The sequence below is a fragment of the Lemur catta genome, chromosome 23 (genome assembly GCF_020740605.2).
Source record: "Lemur catta isolate mLemCat1 chromosome 23, mLemCat1.pri, whole genome shotgun sequence".
Taxonomy (NCBI): Eukaryota; Metazoa; Chordata; class Mammalia; order Primates; family Lemuridae; genus Lemur; species Lemur catta.
The window spans coordinates 3,820,981-3,830,411 of NC_059150.1; the positions used below are offsets into that span (position 1 = coordinate 3,820,981).

General features: G+C 64.7%; 2 protein-coding genes across 8 annotated transcripts; both read left to right on the plus strand.

Moving 5' to 3' along the window:
* Positions 1-4,858: 4,858 nt before the first annotated feature.
* LOC123626953 (receptor-type tyrosine-protein phosphatase V-like) lies at positions 4,859-5,798 on the plus strand. Its single transcript, XM_045536240.1, has 2 exons — positions 4,859-4,921; positions 5,435-5,798. Exons 1-2 carry the CDS (start codon positions 4,864-4,866, stop codon positions 5,653-5,655), a joined length of 279 nt encoding a protein of 92 aa, XP_045392196.1. The 5' UTR covers positions 4,859-4,863; the 3' UTR covers positions 5,656-5,798.
* Positions 5,799-5,824: 26 nt separating this feature from the next.
* LOC123626952 (receptor-type tyrosine-protein phosphatase V-like) lies at positions 5,825-8,712 on the plus strand. 7 transcript variants are annotated; one of them, XR_006731081.1, is made up of 8 exons: positions 5,825-6,158; positions 6,293-6,491; positions 6,642-6,728; positions 6,828-6,906; positions 7,004-7,080; positions 7,234-7,361; positions 7,500-8,331; positions 8,534-8,712. XR_006731081.1 is itself a non-coding variant. In XM_045536235.1 (6 exons), exons 1-4 carry the CDS (start codon positions 6,810-6,812, stop codon positions 7,549-7,551), a joined length of 354 nt encoding a protein of 117 aa, XP_045392191.1. In that variant the 5' UTR covers positions 6,748-6,809; the 3' UTR covers positions 7,552-7,617; positions 7,726-8,331; positions 8,534-8,712. The 7 variants fall into 7 exon arrangements, 6 of the variants coding, with proteins under 6 accessions (XP_045392191.1, XP_045392190.1, XP_045392193.1 ...); XM_045536235.1 differs by lacking the exons at positions 5,825-6,158; positions 6,293-6,491; positions 6,642-6,728 and having other exon boundaries at positions 6,748-6,906; positions 7,500-7,617; positions 7,726-8,331; XM_045536234.1 differs by lacking the exons at positions 5,825-6,158; positions 6,293-6,491; positions 6,642-6,728 and having other exon boundaries at positions 6,748-6,906.
* Positions 8,713-9,431: the final 719 nt, after the last annotated feature.

Here is a 9,431-nt window from a genome sequence, read left to right on the forward strand (position 1 = left end):
GGCACAGGAGGCTCCAGCAGCTGCCCTTGCACCTGGCAGTGGGCACAGGGACCGGCTCCTTTCTGAGCCCCTCCATGGCCGGCCGGTCCTGGCTCCCTCTTCCCTCTGGCCTGTGCCCCTCTGGGGAGGGGGTGGGTTTCCCTGAGGAGCTGGGCAAGTGTTTGGCTCTGGTGCCCAGGATGGAGGGGAGCAGGAGCCTGGGGATCCCGGACATGCTTGTGGGCAGTGACCCGAGGCCGGCCCCTGCCTCACCCCCAACACCAGTTGGGGCCCTGGGGGGATTGGAAAGAAGGCCACCGCCTCTGGGCCAGGCTGTAGGTTGTTATCAAGAACAGGAAGCTAGGATACCACAGGGGTGGGGAGGAGGAAGCGGGCCAAGCCCTCCCCAGCCTGGTCTGCCCGGTGGCCCCAGGTTTCCAGGGTCTGTGCCCCCTGGCTGTGAGCACCCCCTGCCCCTCAGGCTGGGCGCGGCAGTGGTTCCACAGTGGGACGCTGAGCTCCTGGGCAGGGAGCAAGGAGGCTGGGAGCTGGGAGACAGGGAAGGTAGCTGGTGGGCGGGTTGGGGCTGATGGTTGGGCACCTGGCATGACCCGGAGGACCCCCTGGTTCCCTTTAGGTGGGTTTGGGGTGGAGGGGACAGTCACCTCTTGCCGCCTGCCCGGTCTGTCTCCCCCTTTTGCTTAGAAATACCCGGATGTCCACGAGGTGTGTGGCAGGGTACAGGAAGGGTGTGGGCGCCCACTGCAAGCCCCAGGCGGGACAAGATGCAGTCGCAGCCCTGCACCAGCCCCCTCCCAGCCTGGCCTTGGGGGCTGGCCCACTGCTCTCTGCCCTCTCTGGAGGGGGCTTTGCCCCGTCTGGGCTGCTGGGAGGCTCCTGGGAGTGACTTCTCCCCTCCAGAACCTTCGCTAACACCTTCCACAGCCCTATCCCAGGCAGCTCTCAAACTTCCATCGCACCAGTTGCTGTTGTGTCTTCCCGAGCTGGGATTTGGGTTCCAGCCACCCTGGGCTCCGGAGAGAGGGGGGTAAGAGTTGGAAGTCAGGAAGATCTGTGTGTAATGGGTCCAAACTGTGGCCTGTTAGCTGTGACCACGGGCAAGTGACGGTGCCTCCCAGAGCTTCCTCCCTCCCAGGCGATGATGACAGTGCCTCCCTTGTCACATGGGCCAGGCCTGAGAGGCGCTTTGCTCACAGCGGAGCTCAGGAGTGGCCAGGCCAGTGGAAGGAGCGGGAGGCTGAGGGAGCCGGCTGGGGGAGTGGGCCTGGCCAGGAGTCTCTTCCTCCTCACTGCTCACTTTCTCCCTGGAGCCAGGCTCCGGGCAGTCCCACCCCAGCTGGGGAGGTTCCCAGAGGCTCCCGGCAGCCCAGCTGGGGCACAGCCCACCCTGGAGAGGGCAGAGAGGGGCATCCTGAGCAGGGTGATGATGGCATCCTGTCCCATCTGAGGCTGTGCCCGGCACCCTTGCCCTCCTGAGCCCTGGCCACACGTGCCCTGACTCTTGTTTCCCTCCTCTGGTGATTCCCAATTCCAGGGCTGTGGGCCACGGCTCCGTGTCCCTGGTGTCAGAAGCCCCTGGGGAGAGGAGGGGGATTATATGTGGACTTCCCAGAAGTGCTTGTTCCCTGCAGCCCCTGGGAAGCAGGGGGCTCCTAGCCAGGCTGCCATTGGCCCCCAGAGGCAAAGGCTGCCGCCCTAAAAAACTCCAGGGGGAGGATCTTGGGGAGAGGGTCAGCAGCTGGGGACCGGGACTCCTGGGCCCTGCACAGTCCGCTGCCCTCCCTGGCCGCCGTCCTCGGATCCTCTCTGCAGAAGCCCGGGGATCCTAGGTGGATGCTCCTGAGTCCTCGCTGCCCCCTAAATCCTAGGCCAGCCCAGCCAGCTTGTTCTGCCCCAACGTCACCGGCCCAGGCTTGTCCCTCCTTGTGTGGGGGAGACATAGACACAGAGAACGGGGATCTGGGAAGCTTTGTCCAGGAGGGGGCAGGGAGACACGGGCGGAGACACAGTGAGTGGGGCAGAGAAGTGCTGTTACGGGCGTGGGAACAGGTCTGGGACAGCCAGTGTGACCTTGGACTTCTCCCAGGACGGCACCCCGTCCCAAGGCCACACCCCTGTGCCAGGCCACCCAGGACCCAGGTGCCCTCCTGCTGCCTTTGGGGTGGCTGCTGGTGAGAGGGACTGTCCCATCTCTCGCCCCTGGCTAAGAGGACCCGGATCCAGGCCTGCCCAGACTGGGGGCGCAGGACCAGCGTGCCGTCACCAGAACTCAGGACTCTGGTAGGGGGACTTCAGGGGAGGAGAGAGTCCCTCCCTCTCTCCTGAGCCCAGAGCCAGCAAAATAGATATCGGTTTCACAAGGTGGCTTTTTATTCCCAGGGGCCCTCCTGTCTCCATTCTCCTGCGTGTTGTCCCTGAACACCCCCTCCTGCCTCCATCCGGACAGGTGTGTGCACCCTGGCAGCCCACGTGTGCACACACCAGCCCCTGCCCTGGTCTCATCACCTGGTCCGTGGGACCTAGGCCTCCCCAGCCCTGGCCGCCTTCCCCAGAGGGTAGGAAGCAGGAGAGTGGGTGGCTTGGCTGTCCGGAGCCACCCTGCCCCTCTCCTGCCCGGTGATTATCTCCCTCCTGCGTGGGGGGTGCCCAAGGCCTGGCTTCAGGCTGGGGGAGGGCTGGGGAGGGGCCGGGAGGGAGCTGCCTGGACAGCTGTAGGGAGAGACCCGGCCAGTTCACACCTGGGAGCCAGGACGCCTGGACCTGCCCCTGCCCTCCCCTGCCTCCCGCTGGCTCTCTCCAGAAGAAATCAGTAAGGTGCTTTGAGACCTCGGGAGGACCCCAGGGGTTCTCCAGGGAGAGGATGTGGGTTTGTCTGTGGGGGTGGTTACTGGGGAGGAGATACAGCCCTTGTGGTACTATTTTTGCTGAATGGAGAGGCTTGGGCTGGGGAGGCTGCTGCTTGTTTGTCAGAACCTTCCTGCACCCTCTCCAGAGCCCCTCTCCCGTCCCCAAGGCTGGCGGTGGGGAGCTGGCGGCTGTGCCTTGGCCAGGGGCCTCCTCAAGGCTCTGTCGGGGGGACCAGCCGTGCAGTCTGTGCTGCCCGGAGAGGCCTGTCTTCTGGGAGGACTCTTGGGCAGGCTCTGAGACCCCCCTTTTTCCTAAACTCACGTCCTGCTGCGTGTCCTCTGCTTAGATTCCGAATTAGGGCACTTCCCCCACCCCTGCCCACCTCTGCCTCCTGCGGCTGCTCATGGAGACTGCCAGAAGGAACAGAGTGAGGAGTCCCCAGGTGAGCAGGGATGGGGGCAGGATGTTTCCGCCACCCCTTGGCCAGACTGGTGCCTGGGACCCTCTTCCCTTTCACAGCAGTTTCCCTAGTTGCCACCCCTGCCCCCAACAAAAGAGCACACGTGTGCGTGTACACACACACACACACACACACACACACACACACACACACACACACACACACGCATACACACGGGCTGGAAAATCTGATGAGTCTGCAGTGCTGAGTTTCCAGGCCCCCTTCCAGGGCCGGGTGGGTGGCTCTGAGGTTTGGGGCTGGGTGGAGTGGGGGAGGGACGGGCAGCCCCTGGCTCTGGCGGAGCTGGTCTCTGCCGCAGGCCCAGGAGAGTCTGGCTCCCACCGAAGCTGCCCGGTGTTCAAACTTTTTACACCTGTCTGTTTTCGGCACACTCCCCGCTCCGCACTTCCTGAGCTTGCTCTGAGTCCAGGGCTTCCCTCCCAGGGCCCAAAGCATTTCTTCCGCTCTCCCTCCCTTCCCGCCCTCGGCTGTCTTGGGGTGGGAGCACTTGGGTGAGCAGCTCAAGGTGACTAGCTGGCTCTAGGCTGGGGTACAGAAAAGCCTCAAGTTCAAGGTCTTTGAGGCCAGGCCTCAGGGTGGGCTTGCCTGGGCCTCTGCAGTGCCTGCAGCCAGGCGGGAGAACCAGGGTGGGCGCTGCTGAGCTAGGGAGAGGCGTGGGGAAGGCGGGCAGAGATTCTAGGGACTTGACTCACTCCCTCGGTGGGTTCTAAGCTCAGAGGACCCCAATGTAGAGAGTTAGCAGCAGGGTTTGCGTTCTCTGCTCTGTGGAGTCTGAAGTCCCAGGCTCAAGTCCAGCTTTTCTCCTCACACGTGTGGGGCCTTGGGCTGGGCTCCTCCCCTCTCTGGATGGGGGGACCAGCTGAGTCCTAAGGACCAGGTGGGCTCTAGATCTACAGTCACTGTGACTTAGGGCCCAGATGATGTGCATCTGTGCCTCTGTCCACAAGAGCATGGTGCCACATGGATACACAAACAGGGACGCACACTCAGCTGGTCTATCCACTCAGGACACGGGCACACACATCCACACGGTGCCAAGGGCACAGCACATACACGGTAGCAGGAACACCCTATCTCGCACATGTGGATGGAGTCAGTAGACGCCACGCCCCTCTCCGAGGTCGGGGAGTGGGGAGCCCGGCTGCCCCTGCTGTGTGTGTCCTTCTGCAAGGCCATCTCTCCCCTCGGGCTTCCCGAGAGTCTTCCCGAGAGCACAGGACAGTTTCCTCCCCAAGAGCCAACCTGGGGAGGTGGGGCGGGGCGGGGGAGGCAGAGGAAAGAGGTGGGCCTGTCTGCAGCCAAGACTTATAGTCCCTTCCACCTTCCGGCCAGAGCCAGCCTCCACCTGCCAGTCGCCCTCACAAGCCTCGCCAAGGGGCCGGGGTCTGGGGTTGAGGGGCAGCCCCTTGCTCTCTGCTGCCTGTTGCAGCCCAGCTGGCTTGAAACGCTGCCCTTCCTGCCCTTCGCCCAGCCAGCGGGGCAGGGGGGCTGGCTCGTCCCCTGCTGCCTCCCCGCTTTCCTCTGCAGACGTCAGGATGAGGCCCCCGCTCCTGCTCGCTGCCCTCCTCTGGCTCCGGGGCTGTCCTGGCCGAGGTAAGGGGGGCACGGGGGGCAGGCTGGACGAGTGGGGTCCCTGCTCACCTGGGCATGGCCGGGCTGCCCTGCGGGGCCCACAGCTGGTCTGCATTAGGCGAGAAGGGCAGGGCAGCCGCTCCCTTCCCACCCGCAGCCAGCGCACAGCCAGAACGGCTTGCTCCAGGCTGCCCGGGCTGCCTCCTGCACCTTGGGCATGCCTCTGGGAGATGTCCCTTGGCTGTGCGGGGGTGTTGACAAGGGACAGCCTCCCCTGGGATCCTGGCCCTGTCCCCCACTGGCTTTCCCAGAGGCCTGGACCTCAGAGCCCTCTGCTTGTCCCTTCCCCCTCTCCTCCCTGGCTTCCTGCGGGAAGACCCCTGCCACTCCCAGGAGCGGAGCCGGCCGGGGAGCGCGGAGGTAGGCTGGGGCGTGGGGGGTGCAGGACCAACTTCTCCACACAGACCCTGCCTCTGCTCTGCCCTTAGGGCAGAGGCATGCTGGGAGATTCTGAAGGAACCCCTTTTCCCCCAGGCCCACCCCCCAAAGTGAACGTCAGCAGCCAGGGGAGTCCCACGAGCCTCTTTGTGAGCTGGGCAGCCCCGGAGCGAGCTGGGGTCCCCCACGCCCTCCGCCTCGCGCGTCTGAGCCCTCTTGGCCCCCCCCCGAGGGCCAGCAGCTGCAGGCCCTCACCCACGCATCCAGCCTCGAGTTCCAGGGCCTGGTGCCAGGGAGTCGCTATCAGCTGGAAGTGACTGCCCTGCGGCCCTGTGGGCAGAATGTCACCGTCACCCTCACTGCCCGCACGGGTATGGGGTCTGCAGGCTGAGTGGGAGGGGGCCGACCCAGAGGGCTGGCATGGGGCAAGGTAGTCAAAGGGGGCAAGTTCTCTGCGGCCCGCGTCAGGCACAGGGACCCATTAGAAGCACCACAGGCAGGGCTGGCCCCTTTGGCCCTGACCTCGGCGCTTTCCTTGCCTGTGCCGAAGTCCCCTCACCTGTCCACGGTGCAGCTCCATAGCCCTGGGAGCCCACCCAGCCTGGAGGCCTCGTGGAGTGAAGCCCCCGGGGAGCAGGACGGCTACCGACTCCTCCTCTGCCACCCGGGAAATCCCAGACCCTGGCACGCAATGCCTCCGTGCCTCCGGACACCCTGTCCTACGATTTTGGCAACCTCTTGCCAGGTACTGAGTATGCTTTGGAAGTCATCACCTAGGCTGGCAGCCTCCAGACCAAGACCAGTCTCCACCAGTGGACAGGTAAGGCAGGCACCTGGGCAAGGCCCCCAGAGGGCAGCCAATCGGGGGAGTGGTGGGAGTGGCTTCTGGGCTCCCTGGTGCCGGGGTCAGGGCCAGCATCCTGCCCCAGGGCCTTCTCTCCATCCTGCCTCCAGCCCCTGTCTCCGCATCACCTGGGGCTGCACACCCTGGGCACCAGTGCCCTGCACGCACCCCGGCATGGCTCCGAGGGGGCCGCCTGGCTCCAGCTCGTGCTCACAGACCTCCTAGGTGGCACCAACCTGACTGCCGTGGTCGGACGGGGGGTCTCCAGCCACACCTTCCTTCACCTGTTCCAGCCCCTGACATCTCCGAGTAGGTGGCAGCTCCCCTTGGGCCCTTGTCGGGGTGGGACACTGGCTCCCCGCGCCTTCCCACCCACTGGCTCCCTGACTCCTGTCCGTGGCAGAGCCAGCAGACTGGCACTGGGGTGCCCTCAGTGCCTGTCCCCTCCGCCCCGCCCAGGTCCCGGCCCATCTCCGTGATGAACTTCGCGGAGGCGTGTGCAGGAGGGCAGCCAATGCCAGCGCTGGCTTCTTGAAGGAGTACGAGGTACGCCAAGGGGGCAGGTGACAACCAAGGGCAGCCTTCCCCTGCCCAGGGCCACTCCGGTGGGCTCTGTCCGGCCTCAGGATGCCATCTCCTTCCCAGCTCCGGCTGCAGGCCATCAAGGACGAGGCTGGCTCCTCAACGCCCCCTCCTGGCTACAAGCAGGACAGCACGGTTTCCTGTGAGTCTCACCGGGGACCACGTAGAGAGGGGCGGGAGTGGGGGTGCAAGCTGGGCCAGGGACCTCTGGCAGCCTCACCCTCACCATCTTCCCTCAGATGATCGTTCTCAAGGGCAGTTGTCTCCCGTGGAGGAGAGCCCCCCTGATGACATGCCAGCAGCCTGGCTCTTCCCTGTGAGATGATGCTGGTCTTGCCGCCTTGTTGCTTGCCCTCTCTGGGCATCTGTGCTTTCTGGGCAGGGCCTGAGGCTGCTGGGGGCTCCTAGAGCTGTGGGCTTGGTGGGGGACACCCTGAGTCCCTGGGAGCTAATGAGCTGTGGTCTGCAGGGCGGGCTTTCTGGCCATGATCACGTGGTGTTGACGGGCCCGCAGGGCCAGAGGGGCTCTGGGAGCTGGCGTGGCAGTATGGGGCTCACCTGCTGGTCTCCCTGTGCCCACCCAATGCCCTGGAGAAGGTGAGGGAGCAGAGGGACAGAGGAGGGGAGGCTCAGGAGTTGGGACAGGGGCCGGGGGGTAGTTGGTGGTGGTGTCTGTGACCAGGGCAGGGGCAGAAACCTCAGGAAGCTGCCTGAACAGCCATGATTCCATCCCAGCCACAGGAGTTCTGGCCAACGGAGATACAGCCCTTTGTCACAGACACAGTGACAGTGCACTGGATGGCTGAGACCCATACAGCAGGGTGGTCCTGTACTCTCTTCAGGGTCACCACATGTAGGTGTTAGGGCGGCAGGGCATGGGGCGGTGGGTTGCGGGGGCTTCCCTCTGCCCTTCCTGGCACCAGTGCTGACCATGTCTTTGCTCCCGGGGGAGAGCGGGAAGGAGAGGCAGGTGCAGCGATTGCAGTTTCCATACTGGGAGCCTGGGCATGAGCTTCCCACCGCCACCCTGCTGTCCTTCCTGGCTGCGGTGGGCCAGTGCTGCTCCCAGGGCAGGAACAAGAAGCCAGGCACACTGCTCAGCCACTACAGGTGCTGCTGGACAGAGATCTGGGGGGGACGGGCCCCAGAAGCCCCTCCTTGCCTCTCTGGCAGGGCCTCACATCTCACTGAGCCCTTCTTGGGTTATGGGTCAAAAGGTTATGGGTCTCCCAATGCCCCTGTCTTCTCTGCACCCTGCCCTGTCCTCAGGGATATGGTAGGAATTTGCTCCCTTCCTGCCTGGGCCCAGGCTGGCTGTCTGACCAAGCACCCAGTGTCCCTTCCAAGTCCCTGGGCCCAGGTTGGGCTTCCCCACATCCCTGGATACTCCCCCCCCGCCAGGTATCCCATCCAACTCCAGGTCAGTTGCCCCAAGGACGCTGCCCAGCTGGGCACCTCCCTGGCCATGGAGCAGCTGCTGCAGCAGCTGGGGTCTGAGTGCACTGTGGACATCTTTAACGTGGCCCTGCAGCAGTCACAGGCCTGTGGCCTCATGACACCAGCGCTGGTGAGAGGCCACCAAGGGCTGTGCTGCGGGAAGGGATGGAGAGAGAAGCTTCTGCCCCGGCTTCTAGGCAGTGCCACTGAGCAGCCACCAGGTGGCGCTGTGGACCGCTGCGGAGCCCTAGGGGTAGGAGGCACAGGGAGCCCTTCTCCTCGGGTGAGGACAGAGCCTCAGAGTGAGGCTCCTTACCCCGTGTCTACCCCAGGAGCAGAGTATCTTCCTCTACGACTGTCTGGACAGCGCGCTGGGGGGCGGGCTGCCCCGAGTCGGTGCTGGTCGCTGTGCTGTGCTGGAGCAGAAGGGGCCCCAGCCCTGCCCTGGCCTCCCTGGAAGAGCAGCCTCCACAGGCCCCTGTGCTGTGAAAGGGCAGAGTCGGGGAATAAAGACAAGAGGTCGAGCCTGAGGCTGGGTGTGTTCTGCCTGTCCGTCCCCTGACCTGGGGCCAGCGCTGGGCCTTGTGAGCCGGGCCCTGGGCTCTGGCTGAACCAGGTGACCTGCAGCTGGTACGCTATTGGCTTTCCCTGGAGCAGCCCCTCCCCGCTGAGCCTCCAGTGTCCCAGTGTCCCAGTGTCCCAGACTTCGGTCTCCACCTCTAGTTTCCCGTGGTGCTGAGCTGCTGCAGATTCAGAGTCCCAGCTCCTCGTTGCCCCCCCACCCCTTACCTGCCCCACACCCACCACCTCTGTGCAGTAGGATTTATCCTGTCCCCCACTCCCTTCTCCCCGCCATCCCCATCCTTCTCTGCCTGCCGGAGCCCCTGGGGCCACCCCGCCAGGGTGGGGGCGCTGGCGCCACACTGTGATCTGGAAGGCAGAGGCTGGAGGCACCCCTCGGGCAGAGTGGCCAAGGCTTCCCTGCTCCGTCCTCTGCCCCCTCCTCCCCTCCACACTCCGCACCGCAGGGAGGTGGGGAGAAGGCAGTGGGGGGATGTGGAGAAGGGAAAAACCAGGAGGAGAAGGCGGAAACCAGAAGAGAGGGTGGGACAGTCCCCACACACCTTAGGACTGGACCACATACCACATGCATGATCGCTAATGGCCTCGTGAGCTCCTGCCTGTCTCTGGGGTCGGACTGCAAGGTTCTGGATGGCAGGTGTTTGATGC

Bases quoted from the DNA above. Each gene is read 5' to 3' on its own strand.
- LOC123626953 (XM_045536240.1), top strand. From the start codon at position 4,864: ATGAGGCCCCCGCTCCTGCTCGCTGCCCTCCTCTGGCTCCGGGGCTGT. The intron at 4,922-5,434 runs GTAAGGGGGGCA...CTTTTCCCCCAG, and splicing joins CCGGGGCTGTCCTGGCCGAG to GCCCACCCCCCAAAGTGAAC.
- LOC123626952 (XM_045536234.1), top strand. From the start codon at position 6,810: ATGCCATCTCCTTCCCAGCTCCGGCTGCAGGCCATCAAGGACGAGGCT. The intron at 6,907-7,003 runs GTGAGTCTCACC...ATCTTCCCTCAG, and splicing joins GCAGGACAGCACGGTTTCCT to ATGATCGTTCTCAAGGGCAG. The intron at 7,362-7,499 runs GTGAGGGAGCAG...ATTCCATCCCAG, and splicing joins CACCCAATGCCCTGGAGAAG to CCACAGGAGTTCTGGCCAAC.